Source organism: Taeniopygia guttata, chromosome 2, assembly GCF_048771995.1.
Source record: "Taeniopygia guttata chromosome 2, bTaeGut7.mat, whole genome shotgun sequence".
In the NCBI taxonomy this organism is placed as follows: domain Eukaryota; kingdom Metazoa; phylum Chordata; class Aves; order Passeriformes; family Estrildidae; genus Taeniopygia; species Taeniopygia guttata.
Window position 1 is genome coordinate 143,690,032 of NC_133026.1, and position 21,244 is coordinate 143,711,275.

The window sequence follows — 21,244 nt, forward strand, 5'->3', positions numbered from 1 at the left end:
CAACAGCTTCCAACAGCCATCTGTTTCCTGCTTGTTAAAACTCATTTCAGTTACTAGAAATTTAACTTCCGGCTTTTCTGATATATTTTCTGGCTCATTTTATGTATAGTTGGTAATGCTGGAAGTTGCCTGTTCCTGTCATAGGCCTGGCCCAGGGCAGAGTGATCTGGTTCTAAACCCAGCACTCAGGAGTGCACTTTGGACATATTTGTTGAGTTGGATCTTGGTCTTGGCCACAGGTGAAGTAATAAAAGAGCTAATAAGTTTCATTTAGAGCCAGCTTTATATAATGACTCAGAATTATGTGACACGTCCACACAGTTTGTGTCAGGGAAAAATTCCATGATAAAATTGTCTGTTGTTACTGCTACAGTCCATTCTGGGAAGTTGTAGTGCTTGTAACCTCTACCAGAGGATAGAGTTTATACTGTATATAAAGCTTAATGAGCCTTTTATCATATCTATAGAATTTTAAGAGTTATAAGCTCTAAAGGAACTGATTTGCCAGCTACATTTTTTGTCTTCTGGGTTTTTGCCTTCCAGGCTCATCTGTTTTGTTCCTAATTTTCATGTATTACAGTTTTCCATCATGCAATAAATGGAACTGTGTCTTGAGCTTTCATACTGACCTTTTGTCCAAATATTAGAAGTTTTCAGTATGTTGCAGGCTGTGGCCCAGCAGCTTCTTGAGTATCACCTTTGTCGCCTGAAAGACTAAACCAAGCAGTTTGATATCTTTAATTCACAGATTTCATCGCAGGTTTTGGAGCTATCTGCCTCTAGTGATACCTGTCAGTGGTATCACTAGGACTCTATAAGTAAAACTCATATGTGTTCTGGGTTCCCACCACTTTTTTAACTCTGGTAGAACATATTTATCCTCATAATCTTAAAAGAAAAATGTAAATTTAAAGTTCAGGTTTGAAACCTCTGGAATTAGTCTACACTATTGAATAAATTTTTTGTGCTCTGCTCTAGAAGGCATCGTTTTGCCTTTGAAACAGCACAGGTTTCTCAAGTCACATTCCTGAAGCACACGTAATTATACCAAATTCTTGCATGTTTCAGGGAAATAAATAGGATCCACTCCATTTATCAGTAGTTTCTTCATTATCTGTCTAAACAATAGCAAGCAAATATATACAGGAGAGGTACCGAAAGCTTTCCTTTCTCATTCCTGTCTATTCTTGAAGTAGACAAAAGTTAATTTGAATTATGTAGAAATATCTATCTAAGGGCAGTTTAATACTGCATTGTTTAAATGTATGCATTGTGACCCTGTACATTATAAATTGAGAACTTGGTGTAAAATCCAACCTATTCTCTATTTGTGTTTTCTTGATCTGAAATAACTATTAACAAATCTGCATCTCTTTTATGGTATTTCTGCTGCTAAGATTTTATTAACATGGTCTGGACATATTTGGAGTTCTAGATTTTGACATCGCTATAGATTCTGTTAAGTGCACTTAAGTGAGACCTGCTGTCGTTGTAATCATTGAAGTAGGTAACTGAATAGTTTCAGAGATACTTCACAATGGTATTTAGCCTGGAACAGCCTGGTCTGATCCCTGACCCTTCTGTAAGAGAGCTGAGCTGGTTTAAGCCCAGAGATGCAATTTGTGATGTTGCACATTGTGACTTCTGATGGAGGCTATCAGTTGAGTCAATTTAAAAAATAATTTGGTGTTAAAATTATGCATTTTAGTGACTTTATTCAGAAGGTACTGATGTGGTGTTTTCTGAGGAGAGTGACTAGGTGCACTGAAGTGCAGATGCATAAATGGCAACTCATAGTATTAGTACATAGATTTCAAAATCCTTGCTCAAAATTAACACCTTAACATTTTGTAGAAGCAAAACAAAAGCTCTATGATAATTCCTTCAATCCAAAGGCTCCATGGAAGTGCTGTGCACTTTGGTAGACACTTGTACACTACCCATTATTGAACAGAGGTACTCCTTTACTAAACTATTGCGAGGTCCTACTTGTGATTACCTGATACTGCACGCATATAAATAAGAATCTTTGCATTCATTTGCCAAATTGCTTAAAATGCGGATAACTGACATTTGATGACTTTAACATTTCAAAGATTTTAAATCCCAGTCAATCCGAATACTTGCAAAGTGCAGTAGTTTTGCCATTCTGAATATATGAAGTTCAGGTCTTTCTGTAGTTGTGCTTCTCTTTAAATGTGTGATCTTTTCTCTTGGTTTCTGTAACCCTGCACCATTTATGTTACTTTAACTGTTACATATTAAGCAAACACAATTTCAGCAAGCAATCTGGGTTTTGAAGTTTAAGTAAAAGGAAAATATTGTTAAACTTTCTAATCTAGCAATATAATATTTGTAATGCTGATATAACAATATTATCACTAGCTGTTATTTTCTATTCTAACACCAACAGATGATTTTGCTGGTAGGGTAACATTAGGTTAAATGTATGGGAGAAATTTGCATTTAAGATTAAATGAAAAAAAGCAATTTCATACTTTTATATAATTTCCTTGGTAACAGTTTACTGCAGAGGAACAAGAAACAGCTGATGTACAAAATTTTAGGAAAATGAGATTGGTTGCTTTTTAAAAACTCTTGCCAGTGTTTCTGGTTTACCTTGCTTTTTGTTTTTAAGAGGGATGAACTATTGTTCATCTTGTTACTTTCTCATGTCACTTTGGGGCTGTTTGTTTTACTTCAACCATCTATTAACAGTCAAATTTGCTCCCTAATTTGAATGCCTGCCGTTCTAATCTCTGCCCTGAAGTTCCCAGTTTAGGCTGGTCATGAGGCAAGCAAGAACCTTTTTATTGGGTTATTCTTCCTAAAAACATCATTTTGGGCAGGGTCCAGTGTTAATCTATGTTACGCAATTGAAAGTCTGTTTAGATATGCACTGGGAATTCGAAGCAGTAAATTAAACATGACCAGCATGATAGATATTTTTATTGAAATATGATTTAAGTTGTTTATTAATGCAGATAATATTTATGAGAATATTTTAAACATGGAAAGCCATGAAGTAGAATATCAGTCAATAAAATAAAATGTTTCAGATTGCTACAATTCATTTGATCTTGATGAATTGCAGTAAGCAATACCACTGCAAGCCCAGTTGTGCTGTTGTACTTGTGGCACAACATCCTGTCCTGTGCCTGTACTTGCATGAGGGGGCTTGTGTCACTTCTCTCTGCTGTAACAGGAGAAGCAGCACTGGAAGCATGTTATAAACTGGACTGGGAATGCTGTGGTTTACATTTCTTTTTAATCTGAAATTAGTCTTCTAGTGATAAAATTGATCTTGGAATGGTGACAAAATCAGTAGATTACCAAGTCTAGTGTCTGGTCCTCTTTGTGCTAAGTGTTAACTGCAGACCTCCCACGCTCACTGTGTGGGAGGTGGCTGGCTAGAGTCTAACAGGAATAAAATTGCAATTAAAAGTAGCAGTTAAAAAAATAAAAAAAGGGTAGTATTTCCATAAAGGAACTAATATTTCCTGGTTGTATTTGTTATTTGCCTTTCTGACTGACCACTTTGTCTAATTTTGTGGTTGTGTGTAAGGCATAGTGATTGAACAGCTGAAAAGCAGACTTTGACAGTTTATGTAGGATTTGAGAATTTAAGATTCTTTATCTAAAATTATTTTCAATGAAGAAAAGTAAAAGCCGAGAATAACATTGCAATGTATAGAGGCATAATAGCAGTTTCTGTGCTCAAGTTACTATAGAAAGGTAGTTTGGGGATTTCTGACAGCAAGAGGGATATTTGCTTGACTGGAGAGATTTCTGCCCAATATAAATGTTCCCTCAAGCAGTTACTAAGCAATTTGTCAGATGTGCTCGTGTTGAAAATTAATGAGATACCAAAATTTGTTGTGTTGTGGCTGTTGGTATTAAATCATATTTGGATGTCAGGTCAGGATTTCTTCTCAATAATAAAGTTTAAATAGTAATTCATCTAACGTTGAGACTGAATTTCTCTTGAGATTGTTTGGATGGAGTTTTCTCACATCTTTTCATCAAAAATGGCAGTGACCTAAATGAATTACATGCATTTGGGTGATCCTTTTGCGCTCTTTTTAGAAATGAGACAAGACGTTGATAGCATGATAATGTGAGAAAGTGTCATTTTTATTTTACTAATGTGCTAAAATACACTTATTGCTCTACAGATGGCAGAGCAGTTCAGTCCTGTAACAGAGACAAATGGTAATTAGGAAACCTAAGAAAGGAATAATTTGGATGGTGTTTTGTGTCAATGAGAAGTATTCCAGCAAGCTAAATGCAGTTGAAATTCAGACATAGGCAAGAGCCTGAATCAGTCTTAAAAGGATTATGGTCTTAGGTGGGGTGGTTGATTTGAGGCAGTGGAAAGACTCAGGGGGCCCCAGGTGTGGCTGTGCAGCTCCTGCTGTGTGACAGGGCTGAGCAGCTGCTGCTGCCTGGGGTGCACAGTACAGAGCTGTTCCGTAGCTGGGGACACCCGGTGTTTAAAAGTGCTGTGTGGTGTGAGAGGTGATGCACCACTGTCTGTTCTTGCTGGTCCTTCAGCTTCCCAGCTAGTGGCATTTTGGTTGTGTTCCCAGGAAGGCCAGCAGTGGGAGTAGGTGTTGTGTGAGCTGTGTTCTATCCCAGTAGAATTGGCTTGGTCTGTCCCTGTTGGGAAGGCTTGATGTGTTCTTGCCTTTTCCCCAGAATATTTTTATGACTGATGAATTTATCAAATTATCTTAATGCAGCTTATTTAATGCATTCCAGATCAGCTCCATATTCAAGTATTTTTCAGGACTTTTAAAATTTTTTTTTTTAACATGCTTATGCTTTTGTTGGGCTTTTCTGTTGAGAGACACCGAAGGTAACTGGTGCCTCCAAATTTTTACAGCTGACACAGAAAATCCTGAGCCCTCTGTGACTTCACAGAGCTGCATTTTTGTACAATATGTCCTTGGCATGGTCCTAAAATGGACCATGGGTCTGATGAAAAATAGGCTTTCCCAATTACAATTTGATGAATCTTGAAGCTCTAACAATATTGATGGACACAGTAATAGGGAGTTTTGAGTTACTTTAATAATGTTCTTTATAAATAACTTTTATTCTGATTTGGTTATTTAAAAATTATTATAAATATTAGCAGTGAAAATTGTAATTTCAGCTTTGATTTGTTTACAGTTTGTTACTTCCTAATCTGCATCAGATAAAGGGCTAAAATAACAATTAAATATTTCACTGAAAAAAACTTTTCTAAGTAGTGCAAGATAAGAATTGTCAGTATATGATGCTGAATTCTGATAAGTCATGCTACCTTTACATGTTATTTAAATGTGGATTAATGAAAGAAAGTGAATTTTAAAATATTATTAAAATAAATTAAAAATTCAATAAGCAGAAATGTTTTATGCCTAGGACTACAAATATTTTGCCAGAGCTTCATTTCTCTGTTGACATAATGGAGCATTAACTTAAGTGATACTGATAGTGTTAGCACCTTTAACTGTTACTCTTGTCATGGGTTCCTATTATGGTGAAAAAAAAAAAAAGGAAACAAAAAAGTCTTAAAAGTGTCAGCAAAAGTACACTTTAACCAATACAGGTAGTTTAAAAGTGAGTGCAAATTCCAAAATATAGGAAGAAACCTTCTGTGGCATGTATTGTCTTGTAAGACTAAGATCTAGGCATTCATGTGCAGTAATGATCTGTTCAATGTGATGATGGTATGACCAATATTACATTTCAGTGATCTGACCCAGCCCTGGCTGGCTGCAATCCTTATGGAATGCCGAGTAAATCCATCTTCTTGTTTTCAGCACCCTCGTCCCATGTACATGCCTTGCATCTGGAAATGCCTTTAACCAATAGTCTCAAGTTACCCAAAGGGAATAGTAAAAAAAAGAGGTCTTCCACATCAGTGAGCTCTGAAGGGACAGAGATACAGTGCTCTGTGCCCATAAAGGAGACATGTTTTGAGAGTCTGAAGGAGAAAATATTAAAGAACGTGATTGAGAAGGACAAGCATTCAGAAGTTGGTAAACTACAATACTTTTTGTTTCCAGTGCTTTAGACAATAAAAATAATTGTAAAATGACATTAAGAATAATTGTTTTGTTTGTATGTTTCTTAATATTGTGTGCTGTTAGGATTTATTACAGTCTAATGACTTTTACAAGAAATTAGGTCATCAGCCAGACATTGGCCTTATGTGATACATTCTTCAATTTGCAGGTGCAGCTAGAATGGAAAGAAAAGGAAAACTGGAAGAGAAAAGTTCCTCAGCATATGGTATGTAGAGAGCAATATTATTTTTACAATAAAAAAGAAAAATTCTCTAACACTTCCTTTCTCTGCAGAGCAAATGTAAAAGCATAAAATATTTCCTGGACCCAGCTGCAGATTTGTTTGTTAAGGTTCTGAAAAGAGTTTTTATGAATATGACAGGTTTGTAACAGAAGAATAATTTGTAAGATAAAATCAAAGTGCCCGTAGCAAGGAGTTTGAAGGATCCTAAAGTACATATAAAAGGCCCACTGCCTCTGTTTTTTCATTTGATTGGAATTTTCTTAGTAGAATGAGTAATACTGGCTACTTCATTGTACTGTCAGATTTGAGATGGAAAGGGTTACTAGCAAAACATTTGGCAATTCATGAAATAAAATACAGATTAAGAGGGCTCTGTTTTTATCCTGGGTTCAAAATAAAATAAATTATTAGAGACTGGCAAGAATTCAGAAGTGATTCTGCCTTGTTTTTCCAGAAGGTAAAAGCTTTGTCTCTGTGTTCCTCAAGAAGATAAGATTGAGCCAGTTTGTGTGCAGAAAACAACCCTGGCTTTGAGGCATCGTTTTTATAGCAAGTTAATTTCCTTGTTATTTGTCTCACTGCTGATAACTTAAGAAATTACTGTGGAGTGAAAATGTGGGATGTATTTTGTCTGGGGAAAATTAACAGGATAAATAGAATTTTTCAGAGCCAAAGTGCTTGTCCTCATGTGTATACTAATAGAGGTTAAGAGTGAACTGCAGCATAAAAAATGTGTCAAATTCAAGTCAGAATCAGTTTTCTGTGAGGATGCCACTATGTAGTACAGAATGCTGACAGCAGCACTCTGATACTGGAATTTCCTTCAAATATCTTTCTGTAGGACTAACACGTGTTTTTAGGACAATGTAAATTCCCTTTATAATTGGGAATTTTGCCCTTGTGAAAGCTTTTTCTCTTGCCCAAATGTTTTTGTTATAAACTGTAAGTAAAATAGAAGCTTTTTATATAAACTATTTATGTGATGTTACATATTTTGTGTACTTTGCTGTATTTTTTCTGCCTTGATATCTTACTTGGAAATACTTAAATGATAAAATATTATTTGTCAAATGAGATTGTTTTGAACGATTATACCAGCAACTAATAAGAGATGTGTCCAACATATCAAATTAATTAACTGAATCATTTTGGTCTAACTGGACAACTAGAGCACTTGATTTTGAATGCCTTGTTTAGGTTAATCTGCTTTAAATTGTTTAATTTTTATTTCAGGTAAAAGGAAAGAAAAAGAAAAGGAGAAAAAGGAGAAGAAGGAAAAAGATCATAAACCAAAACAGAAAAAGAAGAAGAAAAAAAAGAAGAAATCAAAACAGCATGGTAAGTTCAATTTATATTTTTTTTAAGTAAGTAAAACCACCTAGTGTATTCCTATCATTAGGTAGTAAAACTTGTTTGTAAATAATATGAATGTAAAATTTAAGAAATGTCCAAGAGTAAGTTTTCTCCTTAAATATGAAAAGGACACTTGGGACTTCTTTTTTTCTTCCATTTATAGCCTGTCTCTCTCTATGTGATAGACACACATATCTCACAGATCTTTTTTTTTCTTCAGAAAGATATGCTTTTTGTTTTCATCTCTTTAAATTCTTCATTTGAAGCTCTGTATATATGTCATACCTATTTTGCTTGGACATTAAAATCATTCTAGTGTCTAGTTTGTTGCTACATTTCAGTGTTTTGCTGTATGCAATGCACTCCCTCTTTAACAGTTAACCCTTCACAGTTGAGGTTGGCATCTCTGTTATAACAGCCTTGTCTGTTGCCTTGACAAATGGGGATTATGTGTTTCTCTGTCCAAAATTTGTGCTATAACATGAAAATGCTTCCAGATCATGCAGTGCTTTTGTGTGAATTGCAATATTCTAGGTTTTGTGTATACCAGAGTAATATAATTTTGAGCTGTAAACTTCAATTGCTTATTTTACTTAAAAATCATTGTGAGCTTCTTACTTGCACTGAGGAGGCATCTAAGTATTTGCAAGAAGATCCTGATAAATGCTAGGTATGTGCCCAGTATTGTTCTTTGGTTTTATCTTCTTGTGGTCATAAGGTAGTTTGTTGAGGGCTGAGGTATTTTTTATTCCTTTGGTCTTTTTGCCAACTTGTCTTGAAACTTAGAAGCTTGGCAGAGGTACTATGGTTAGGTTCCAATTTTTAGGAGTCTTATCCATTGTTTGTAAATATGGGAAGAAAATATGCCCAGTGCCTCGACAAATAGAAATCTTAAATCCAGATACAAAAACCAGTTTGAATAAAACTTGAGCATTTTATTCTTAGCAAATTCATCTTGTGAAAATCTGGGTTTAACAATCCAGACGTATTCAATTTGTACTTTTTTAACGGGGAAAAAATTGGAAATACTCCGGTGGATTCTGACTCCAGTGTCTGACCCTGAAAAAGCCCATCTGGCAAAAGAAACAGGACTCACTGTAGGACTAGGTCACTCTGCTCCATGTGTGGACAAAAGTGTAAAGGTGCGAGCCATTCTCCTTTTGTTTCAAATGAAATTGTGGCATCTCTGGCGAGAAGAGGGAGCAGGTACATTGTGTGTCCCAAGTAAGTTCTGAAGAAGGCTTTAAGACAAATTGAAAAGTTCAGCAAAAACTGGTTTTGTGCTCTGAGTATGTGCATAACTTGCTGATTGTAAGACCATGTGTAGCAGAAAGTAGGCATTGCCTGTTATTTCTGCCACTCTGTTGCAGTGAGGTTGAAAGCCATGCAGCAAGAAGTAATCAACTCAGATGCTCCTTGAGTTGATTACAGTGAATGCACTTGGGAAATGCTGGAGATGCTGTGCTTTGGACAGAGACAGCAAAGTGGAAGGTAGCTTCATGGAATGTGGTAGGACAGAAGGATATTATGGAACCCATAGCAGTAAAACTGTAGTGATAAGTGGGGGCAGGAATGCTTCCTACAGAAGGATGGAAGTGCAGTAATCTGATCACTTGCTTATATTTGAAATACTAATTTTTCAGAGTAGTAAATGCGTAGCTACTCCTAATTACTGATTGAAGCCATGGGCTTGCTCGGGTGGGTCCAGAGAAAGGCCATGATTATCATCAGAGGGCTGGAAAACTTCCCCTTTGAGAAGAAGCTAAGAGCCTAAACAGTCTCTCTTATGCAAAAGAAAATGCTGGGGGAAGACCTTATGGCAGACTCCTAGTACTTACAGGAGACCTACAGAAAGGATTAGAAGGGACTCCTGAATTGGGAGTGTAGTGGTAGGGCAAGGAGTACTAGTTTTAAACGGAAAGAGGGTAGATCTAGATCAGATTAGATATTCAGAAGAAATTCTCTTCTGTGGGGGTGGTGAGCCACTGGAATGGGTTGCTCGGAGAAGTTGTGGATGTCCCATCCTGGTAAGTGTTGAAGGCCAGGTTGGATGGACATCTGAAAATCCTGGTCTACTGGAAGGTGGGGGGGGAAAGGATGATCTTTAAGGTCCCTCCCAACCCTAACTGTTCAGTGATTTGCAATTACATGACTTCCCTAGAACAGTCTCTCCAGTCTTTATGATTAGGGACAGTTAAATCTGTTTGTAATGTGTTTCTTGAGAGTGTTGCAGATAGTTTGCTAGAGGAAAAGATATAGTGCTGGTTATCAAGATAAATGTCAGTGGCACTGTATGACCAGAAGGCAGAAGCACGTGATGTTGTCTGTGCTTGTGTGTATGCTGTGACAGCCTCATCCTGCTCCTCTTTCTGCCTGAGCAGGAAGATAATACAGAGATGTGTAAGTACAGTGGGGATTTCTGCAGCAGGTGGGCTCAGACACTGTCTGCCCAGTAGATCCTCTGCATCCCAGTCTTTCCAATTTCTGTGCCTGCAGGTATGAGCTCATGGGGCCGCAGCCCCACTGCAGGATAGACAATCTCACTTCCATATGTGTTCTCACATGCTCTCAGTGTTGGCCAGGACTCCCTGGGTCTCCAGAGCCCCCCACCCCAGCTTTCCTGTTTAGAGTCATTTCCACCCAGAGCTGGCTCTTGCAGACCTACTGACCCCTTGCTCCCAGGCCATTTCATCTGCTCATCAGTTTGATTCATGCAAGCAGTCAGACACTTGGACTGGCTGCAGGTGCTGTAGCATTAGCTCGTGGGCCTGAGATCCCTGGCACGGGGCTGGCACTGTTGTCACTGTAGTCTCTCTGAGTGCTGGCACTGGGAATGGCCAGGCAAGTGTACTGACCACAAAACTTTATGCATATGTGGCTTTTTTCCTGTGTTCTGCCCATAATTGTACTTCCCCAAATCACTTCAGTCCATCCATTTCTGCACCTTTATTTTCTTCCTAAACATTTCATAAAGTCATTCACAAACCCGAAATTATTTTCCCCCACATCTCATAGTGTCCTTCACTGACAGCCCCTGGGCTACAACTGCTCTTAGTCCAGGAGATGATCCAGAGAGCTGCTCTGGGTAACACATCCTGATGGGCTTCATGTGTGGATAATGGAGGTGATGGCACTGCTGGGAAAGTCTGAGACGAGCCTGGCCAGGGGGTGTTTGTTGTTTGCTTGCTCATCCTCCTCCTTTGGGCCTGTGTCTATATACTCTTCTGGGATGCTCCCTAGCCCATCTCAGGACCTGTTGGCCCATTGATGTCTCATGACATGGGCCTGGGAACATCCAAAGACAATGTCCTTTGGGCTCCCTGTGCTCCTCTGCAGGGGTGCAAACAAGCATTTATCATTTAAACTGGCAGGGTCATCTGTGGTTGCTTCTAGGTAGTAATGCTGGTAGTGCTGCAAGCATATTTAAGGCAAGAGAGTCAGTCAACAGCAGCATCTCTAAGGATAGCAGATGGTGCAGGATGAATTATGGAAAAAAGAAGACTGCATAATATTCTAGGAAAAATTACCCCTCTGTACATTCAGACATGGTGGAGTTGCAGTTGGTGATGCTTAACTACCAAACTTGATTATGTTTCTTACTGGAAATTTTTAAATAAAACATTACGAAGAGCTTTTGCTGTTTCTTATTTACAGTGTCATCATTCTGATATCTCAGTATTAATAGTCTTTGCCTGTCAACATAATGCTGCAGTAATGTCTACACAATTTTTTTTTGCATTTGTTATAAATTTTACTTTTGTAAGAGCAACTTCTTTTTTCTTTTACCTTTTCAGATTACTCAGATTATGAAGACAGTTCTGTTGAATTCCTGGACAGGTGCTCCTCTCCCTTAACGCGGTCCTCGGGCAGCTCTCTGACGCTGCGCAGCATGTTCTCAGAGAAGAACACTTCATACCAGTATCCAAGAGCTATCCTGTCTGTTGACCTTAGTGGAGAAAGTAGGTTGAATGCACAGCAAATTTCAATTTGTAGTTTAATTTGTTAAGAAAGATAATTTTAAAGGAAATAATTTGGTTTATGTTTGGGATTGTAGCTATAAATATGGTGACTGATTTATCCTTAATCTATTTAAATCAAAATGCTTACACTCCTCAAAGTATTCTACATTGTACTTGCTTTGGTTAAGTGTTGCTGCTCTGCATCTGAGGAGAGCATGTTAAAGGCACTTTGCAGAATTCATCTTGAAATCTCATATATCAGCAGTATGTTTGAGAGTGATTTTTTTTTTTGCTAATGCAGAGTAAGATTTTTACCTGTCAAAGCTCCCTGTATTTCTTTCAATTATTGTGTCTCTTCACACACAGTTTCACATGTATTTATTTCTATTAGACCTTTCAGATGTGGAGTTCTTGGATGATTCTTCCACAGAGAGTTTGTTACTCAGTGGTGATGAATACAATCAGGATTTTGATTCAACCAACTTTGAAGAGTCTCAGGATGAAGATGATGCTCTCAATGAAATTGTTAGATGCATTTGTGAACTTGATGAAGAAAATGGCTTTATGATTCAGGTAAAGAAGTTTGGTGTATAGAGTTATATTTTCCATGTGAATATTTTGCTTGTGAAGGTGTCCTTTTGATGTGTCACAGACTGGAATTATGTAGAGAGCTGTACATAAGTGAACAAGAACAAAATATTTCTTTGTTCCGCACTTGGTTTGGTTCTGTTCAGTGGATGCAGAGCTGTTTCTCTAGGATGGGGTTTCTCTAGCAATTGGTACATAGGACAAGTTGCCGGGTAACCTTTTTCTTTATAACCAGCTGATAAATTTGGAATGAAGTATCCTCTGCCACACACAAACCATTGCTTCTGTTCCCCACGCCATCCTGATTTTACAAGCCCTCCTGCCTTGGCCCTTGTGCTTTGCAGTGCCACATGTAGAAACCTCTCTGCTCACTGTAAATGTCCCTCCTCTGTGTGCAGCATGTCTCCTGTGCAGACACTAAATACTATCAGTACTGTGATATGTGTTTCATCTTTAGAATAGCACTTCTCACACTGGGTATCACTACCAGGTTCTAGAAACTGCTGAGAATTTGCATCTTAACTTGGTATAGATAAAAGGAAAGAAAAGTATACCATGTCTGCACAGCATTCAGGTGTTGATGGATTACAGCTCCTGCTGCTTATTACTTGGTACTCCAATGAGGAAAGCATTTCCTATCCATGAGTAATTTCAAGTCTTTTTCTCAAGCAATTTATAATGCAGTGATTAACTCAGATGCAAAAAGCAGTAAGGAAGAACTCAGTTGTCAACAACTTTAAAAACGTCATGAACCTCCTGTGTTTTATATCCCCATTCAAAATCAGGTTTGTATTCATATTTGTGGTACAGTTCCAGTTGACAGTATGGAACCCTTTAGCCGAGATTTAAAGGAAACAATAGGGCTGTCATGTGTTAGTGGATTTTCTGTTCTGGAACTGACAGAGCCCTGGAAATGAAGGGCACACAGGCTGTATCGGGGAGCAGACTAAAAGGCTGTGCTGTGTTGGAGGAACTGAGCAGTTCAGCTGTGGTAACAATGTGGAAAAATGGACTGGTGTAGCAATCTTTGGAGACAGGAGGGGACATGGTAGTTGTAGTGACAGGAGGAAAGGTGACTTTGGTGTTTTGAATAGGTTGATGCTCAAAGGCATGTCAAAGCAAAGAGGAGAGATTTTCAGCAGTGAGCCAGCAGATATATAAAATACTGGCAAGCACAGAGTTGAGAAAGGGAAGTATCTTTACAAAGAAGTCAGTTTCCTGTCTGTTTTTGAACTCCAGTGGCAGCCTGATTTTTCCTCTTCATGCTTGTCTCACTGAGAGCAGCCAGTTGTTTGTTTCTAGGCTCTCATGTCTTACCACTTCTAATTTGCTCTCCTATTCTCTTGTTTCTCCTCTTTCATTTTCTCTTAATTTTCTTTTTCTTTTAGATTTTCCATTGGTGCGATATTAAAAGCACATCTTTCTAGCGCACTGGAGAGATGCTTTGTAAATATAAATAATTAAACTGAAGAGTTTTCTACTTTTCACTGTTATGCTGTAATGTATTACATTATCTTTCTACTTTACTATAATATTATACGCCTGTCTTATGTTTCACTACTAAATATGTAGGTGCTAAAATACTGAATGTTGTAATAAAATACTATTTAATATTACATCTTCAGTTTCTTTTTTTTTTTTTTCTCCAGTCTGGAGTTTGTGGTTGAGGTAACTTTCAGATCTAGAGCTCTTTTTTTAGCTTGATGTCTTTGTCTACCCAAACACAAATTGCCCAACTAAAGTAATCTTGCTCAAACCAGCTATTTAAATTAAAGTGCTGTTCTCTGCATTTTGATGATACAAGAAGTAGCTTCTGGGTTTTTCAACTACTTGTCTCAGTTTTAGTTTCTGCTTTTGTTGTTTTCTTTTCTGACACCAGTGTGAAGAATGCTTGTGTTGGCAGCACAGTGTATGCATGGGACTGTTGGAGGACAGCATTCCAGAGCAGTACATCTGTTACATCTGCAGAGATCCACCAGGTACGGATAATCCACCTTTATCTACAGCCCTGCTTGGGATATTTGAGCAAAGATGTTATGAATTTGCTTAAATTGTTCAAGCTTTGTCTGTTTTGTGTTATGTGTAATGCTTCTTTGGAGCAAGTTATTCTAAGTTTGGCTCTGAGCAGAAACTTACTTTTATGTTAGTAACATCATGGTCAGCTATGCTAAATCTTATCCATGAACTCAGTTACCATTGTTTTACTTGTTGAAACTTAATTCCCCCGAAACCTTAGCACTTTTTTGTGTCAGTGTAGTCTGGAAACCTTTCTAAAGAAATAATTTTTTGCACAGGAATCTGTTTTGCCAATACTTGGAATCACATTTGTTCATTTAAATATTTCCTTAGAGGAAAAGGACTCATTACCACAGTACACTCAAACATGCTGTGAATGGCATTTCATGGTAATTGTAATTTTATAATGTTTACATTTGTCCAGAACTGTGTTAAAGTGTGGAACTGAATATTTAAAATACAGAAATATCTAGCACATCTTATAGTAAACAATAGTGCACAAACAGCATATGTTGAACTTCAGATAGTTAGGCCAAATTCGTAAGAACTAGGAAAACTATTTACTTTTAAACTGAATACATTTGATTAGTAAGATGTTGATTTAAAAATTATTCTGTGATAAACCCACTTTTCTTAAGTTACATGGTGAAAAACTAAAGAATTTGGAAGTAAGTTTTTTGTATTTTCTTCTGACAATTGATACAAATGCACATATGTGTCCTCTGCTGAAATATCCAGCACTCCAGCTGTTTCAAAAGGGCAATGAGACTACAACCTCAAATTTACTGTTATTCTAAATTTAAGAAGTGAAATATGAAAATTGTTTGCAGAATTTTTACTGGCTATTTTTGAGATGAAATATTAGGAAAGTAGAGATGGTTCCATATGTCCCAGTGTGAATCAAAACTGGTGCTATAGAGTCTTGTCTGATAGTTCTGTGTGGTGTCTCTTTGAGCAGCCCAGCTTTTTCTTACTAAACCCAGCTAATTTGTCTTGTGCTCTTTCCCTGCACTGTATTAGGTACTTCGTTTTCCCCTGCTATGCAGAGTCTGTGTCCCTAATTTTTATCTTCTCTCCCTTCCTAACCATTACTTCTTTTCTTTCTATGTCAGGAGAAAAAAGTCATTCTCAATGTCAGTATTTTAAAGTGTATTGGGATAATGGGCAAAAAGGAGATAGACAGGGTATTCTCCTGAAAGGTATGAAGGGCTTCCATCAACCCGTTCTTTGTTCTGTCTATGATGATAGTATGATTTGAAATGGAGTGCAAGATGTTGTCAGTCAGTCTGGATGCCTTGTTGTAAACAATAACGTTGCAATAATTAGCATTATGCATTTCTAGTTTTGGGTGGGCATTTTGGTTTTGTTTTATTTTGTTATTTTTTTTATTTTATTTGTTTAGTTTTTTAGTAGTTATTTAGCTACTGTAGAAGCCATAGCTAAATACTTATTTGTGCTGGTTGGGTTAAGACACAGCAGGGGAGACCTGAGGCCCATATACATCAATAGCCTCCCTATAAGTCTGGTGAAAGGCACCTCAAAGGAGAGTGTAAGAGCTCTACTGTCAGTTAACTTTGAAATATCTGCTTTTCCTGAAGCCTTTCCTTGGTTTCTAATAAATAGATATTGACTTCAGTATTGAAGCAAAATATTTGTCTTTTAGAAACAAACTGGGTGTTTTGGATATGTCTATATGAAATCCACTCTAATATTTTTCTTGGTTACTTAGGCTTTTTTTTTTTTTTTTAAAGTAAGTAAAACTACTTAGATAAAATGCCACTGTAAACTTTTTTGTTGATTTTTATTTTGATAAAAGCATATATCTTAATATCATATAGTTTGATTGCAAAGGTGATTAGATTTTAATTTCAAATGCCGTTTAGAGGGGTCTTGAGGTTCCAGGCTGATTTTCTTTCTCATAAGTTTTGACTTTCTTCTTAATCTGCAAAAACTAAATTCTTACATAATAGCAAAATCTTGAATCATCCTTTCATGGATGTTAGGGGATATTTAGGCAAGTACAGCACATAATTATAGCATTCTAGTTGTAAACGTAATTCTGCTGTGGCTTTAGATGGCCCTCAATTTCTTTATTGCTTACCCCAGGACAGAGGTGGAGTGCCAAATATCTGTATGACAAAGACTGGCTGAACAATGGACACATGTGTGGATTATCATTTTTGAAAGAAAACTACTCTCATCTTAATGCCAAAAAGATTGTGTCAACACATCACTTACTGGCAGATGTATATGGGGTAACTGAAATACTGCATGGACTGCAGCTGAAGATTGGGATACTGAAGTAGGTATCACTCCAGGCTTTATTTTCCAGCTCTGTGTATTCAGGTAGCAAAAACTACCATTATTACATTTGCATTTTTCTTTCATATTGATCTTCTTTCTTGTATAATATTGTAAATAATTCAAGTGCAAGATGTGCAGTACCCTTAGCTTCAGCAGGAGCTAGATGTTCAGCACCCAAGCAGATCTGGTGTGTTGGGATTATTGGTGATTTTTTTTGGGTAAATTTTGTGTTAAAGGGACATTTTACATTTATCTTAAATTGATGAATGACCTAGGAATACTTCTTCTTTGCTAATAGTGCTTATCAGTAGCTAATAGGTAGGAGAATTGGACGCTTAATAGTTCAGTGCTCTAAGTGCACTAAGTTCTCTATAACTTGCTTTTTTTCTTCCCCTTCATTGCAGAAATAAGCATCACCCAGACCTTCATCTCTGGGCTTATTCAGGGATGAGAAAAGAACAAGAAAAAAGAACTGTTGGGGTAGAGAAAAAGTTAGTGACTTTGCAGGATGCTGTTAACCCATCTGAAAGGACGTGTCATAGTCAAAACCATAAAGAGCCACCCAGTATACCCCAGAAGATGGAAGAAACGTACATCACAAGTGAGCACAGTTACCAAAAACCACAGAGTTTTAGTCATGACTACAAAGCAGTCACTGACCCTATGAGCTCAGATGATGAAGACACAAGTAGCTTTGAGGAAGATCACGAATATCATACAGAGAATAAAAACTGTTTACAATATTCTTTTAAAGATGGTGGCATGAATGAGCAGGTAAGTATCATTCTTCATCTGGGAAGTTTTATTTGGAAAAGTGTGTTCAGTCTGATAAAACTGAAGTACATACAGATATTTAAGAATGTTTATTGCTGTAAGTCAACATATTTATCAAATAAGTCAGCAGAAATCACTAGAAGCAAACTTGGATCACTGAAGTTGTTCCAGGTGAAGTATGTTAATTTGTGTATGAAATACAAGGTATGGTTTTAAGGTATTGCCTATGCTAAAAATTTATTCTCAATCTAATGTTTTGAGAGAAAGGAAACCCTATTCTTAAAATAAATGCAGGTTCTTGGAACAGAACTTACATGGTTTTTACAAGGTGAGGAAAATGGGACAGGTTTCCATTTTTCTCTCAGTCTGGTTATCTACATGTGTTACGGGGTTTTGCTTGTTGCTTGTTACAACAAGGGTTTTTTAATAATGTTTATTATTGTACTGTATTCTTTTAATAGCAGTGCTACCTAGAATGCCATCCACAAGTAATGATTTACTGACCAACTAACTTCATCTCATGTGAAACTGCTTTTCAGTCTTCTATATTGCATGTTTTTCTAATGAAACATTTTTAGTCAGGATTATATTTTGCTGTTTAAACATCTCTTTCTCATTTTTACATTAATGATTTGAATCCATTATTTGGTGGAAAAGGTCTGAAATTTGTTCATCTGGTTTTAGTGAACAATTCTCAGAGCAAAAAACCAAAGAGAGCCAAACCTTTCTGTTTTCTGCAATACCAGCTGTATGAGGCGTAATCATCCAACTCATCCCCCTTTAGAAGTAGTTTCTGGTGTGAAAGAAATGAGGATGATGCATCTTTTTTCTTTTTAATTTTAGTTCTAAATGTGGCATGTAAGCTGTATAGTCTGAATGGGGAAATTTTGGCTCATTCTAATTAAAAATACCTGGTTTTATGCTAAATTTGCTATATTGCACAATTATATTCACATTTATAGTAAGGAGACATGCAGCAGTGTCAAATACTGTTTGTAAGAGAATAAAAATTTATTTTTTATTTATTATATTTATTAGCCTTCCAACAGTAGTTTAAATCATCATTGTAAATAGTCTAAATAGTATAAAGATATTCAGAATTAACGGAAAATATGTATAAGCAGTGAAACAAAACTAATATTTCCTTCGGAGATTCAAACATATATCTAAAAAGCTAGGTGCTCCTGTTTGACACTGTCCCAAACAGATCTCTTCTAGGTTTAAGAGTGTTCTTTCCTTTGGGGACCCCTTGATCACCTTTCCAGTAGTCAGCCTTGATACTAAAATCAGGCCTTCTGCCTAAACATGATAGGCACGGAAAAGTTCTCCTTGGTTTCTCCATGAATCTGTTTGCACTTACCTTAAACCTGACATTGAAGGGCCACTTTAAATTATCTGGCTTCTCTCTAAGGTACCTCTTCTCCTCTCCTTGTCAAAGTTTGTTGAGGCTTTGAATTTTCCTTTCTCACATTCTTCAGAGAGCCTTTTAATATTCTGGTTTTCCATACTGTTTGTCTTGCCCTAATCTGCAGTTCTGTTGCATACTTCCATTTCTCTTTCAAATGGTGTTTGGATCAACTGTTATCAAATCCCTTTTTGGGCTATGCATTATCTTTAAAATTGTATTTAGCTTCCTCGGTTTTTAGATATTCAGTTTCTTACCTTTGAAATTTTCTCTAACTTACTGAAGCGGGCTGAAAGATGATTTTGGTTTTAGGATTATGTACTTAGATCCTTTTACAGCAAGGGAAAAATGGCATTCCTGTAGTTTTAGAGAGAGTCTGTAAGGAATAGATAATTTCTTATGTATATTAGAAGTATTTTTCATAACATTACCAACAGTTTGATTACTGAAAACGCTGTGGAAGAAAACCTGATGTCTTCAGAGAAGGGATTTTAAACATCATAAAAATGTCAAAACTCTCATACCTTTCAGATAAAATCTATCTGATACAATAATTTTAAGTCCTTTAATGAACATTATGAATATTAACCACGCTTGTCCCATCTGAGTTGCTAATAAAGCTGCTTGCAGATCAGTCAGTTTTCTTTGTTTGGTTGGTGATTTTTAATTGATTTTAAGTCTTAAAATGAAAGTTGGATTTTTTTGCTTAAGTGGTAACTTAAAATCCTTCAGTTCTCATTTTCTTCTTTGCCTCTCTTCTCACTCTTCCTATACTGGACTGGAGAAAGAAATATTTTAATAACAGACCTAACACCATTTTTTTTCTTATGTGGTGTAGAAAATTAGCTGAGCTCTTCAGAGAAGTGTATTAATAGAATTAAAGTTATTCTTTACTCTGGCATTTGACACGAACTGACACTGGGTGAGCACATCTATCTGGCATTTGAGTCCTTAAAATAAAATCATCAATAGTGAAAGAACTTCATTGGATATGTAGTCATAGTAGTTAAAAAATGGAAGCTGTTAATCCTGCTAATTACCTGAGATGATGAGCGTTTTTAACTCATTAAATCTGATCTACTTCTACTCAGTAGCTGAAACATCAAAAATAGAAAGAATAGGAGCTCGTGCATTATCTCTGGCATACTGTGAAGGTACTAATTATATTGAAGAAGTCAATCTTCCTCATATACTGTGTTTGCATAACTCCACATGTTACTGTAGCTGTCCCCAGACATGTTCGGTTCTAGGCCAGACTTGTGCCTGGAAGGTAGGTGGGGTCATAGCAGGTAGGAAGAGAAGTTTTTTGTCTTAATCAGCAAACAGAACAGATTGCTCAGAGGGGATGTGAAGTCTCTCCCCTCACTGGAGGGGAACCATCTGGACACAATCCTGTGCCATGTACTCTGGGATAACCCTCTAGAACCAGGTGATCCACTCTGGTCCCTTCCAACCTGGCCCATTCTGGGATTCTGTGAAATAGGATATCCAGTTTATTTGTGCCAGATAGTGACTGTTGACATCTTAGATACTTCTCATTTTGGTGACTTTTCCATGGAAACAAACGTTAGGATTTTGCACATTTTTGGTGGCAGTAGACCCATGCAGTTCAGCACTTTATGATTTAAGTTGCTATTTATATAAAAAGGGCACAGAAGTGCAATCTGTCTTACTGCATTGAAGAAAGTATTTGAACTGATAAACTTCAGTGTTAGGGAAATGAGGCAAAAGGTATAGATGCTTATTAATGTGGAATCTGCATTTTGTTTAGTTTAATCTATTATGTGTCATAGCATGTGGCTTTCTGAGTAAGCTTTTTGTCGTGTATACAGAAGTACAATTCTAAGCCAGCAGAGTTTATCATGTAACTCAAGTGTTGAAATCAACACCAGAAATTAAAACAAAGAAAAAAAAAATCTCAAATGGCAATTTTTTTCTTTCTGTTGCTCCTATGAAGAATTCTCCTGAAGGAAACACTGTGTTTGTTTGTAATGAAAGAAAAGGCTCAGAAGAGCAAGTGGACACACATCTTCAATGGCAGCTAAATCTCCTCACCCATATAGAGAATGTACAGAACGAAGTCACCAGCAGAATGGACCTGATTGAAAAAGAAGTTGATGGTAACTGCATTGCCAGATTACTTGTTAATGTATCTATAGCAGGATCTCAGCTAATGTGTTCAAAGTGATCTGAGGCACTGAGGATGGATTTTTAAGTATTCTGTTCAAATTTGGGTCCCAGAATTATAAGCAGAGCTTGTACCCTTGATATCCCCAAACCTTTCTCAAGTTTTCAATGCCCAATAAAGTAGATTAACCATGTAGAACCCCTGAGCTCAGGCTCGGATTTCAGAAAGCTTGGATAATTTGTCTAGTCTTCCAGATATTAATTATAAAGTTGGTGGCTTTTTCTACACCTGGAGCGATTTTTGCCTGATAGTTCTAGTAATTGACAATATTTAGAGAAAAAAAAATATGTTTATTGTACTTTATTCAACTTTGGGTTTTTGTTATTAGTAAGCAAGTGGTTTCATGAAGACATTCAG

At 36.8% G+C, this 21,244-nt stretch overlaps 1 protein-coding gene across 11 annotated transcripts in view; it reads left to right on the plus strand.

The window, feature by feature from the left end:
• The window catches only part of PHF20L1 (PHD finger protein 20 like 1), a 56,704-nt gene that overhangs the window by 29,338 nt on the left and 6,122 nt on the right, over positions 1–21,244 (plus strand). For 5 of the 11 annotated variants that reach the window (XM_030266724.4, XM_041714077.2, XM_030266726.4 and 2 more), the window contains 10 exons: positions 5,811–6,029; positions 6,226–6,282; positions 7,534–7,638; positions 11,448–11,612; positions 12,004–12,185; positions 14,080–14,179; positions 15,329–15,415; positions 16,323–16,518; positions 16,925–17,294; positions 20,657–20,819. In XM_030266724.4, coding sequence (XP_030122584.4) covers positions 5,811–6,029; positions 6,226–6,282; positions 7,534–7,638; positions 11,448–11,612; positions 12,004–12,185; positions 14,080–14,179; positions 15,329–15,415; positions 16,323–16,518; positions 16,925–17,294; positions 20,657–20,819 — 1,644 coding nt within the window. The remainder of the gene's footprint in view (positions 1–5,810; positions 6,030–6,225; positions 6,283–7,533; positions 7,639–11,447; positions 11,613–12,003; positions 12,186–14,079; positions 14,180–15,328; positions 15,416–16,322; positions 16,519–16,924; positions 17,295–20,656; positions 20,820–21,244) is intronic. The other 6 variants (XM_072925022.1, XM_041714084.2, XM_030266728.4 and 3 more) reach the window with 3 other exon arrangements.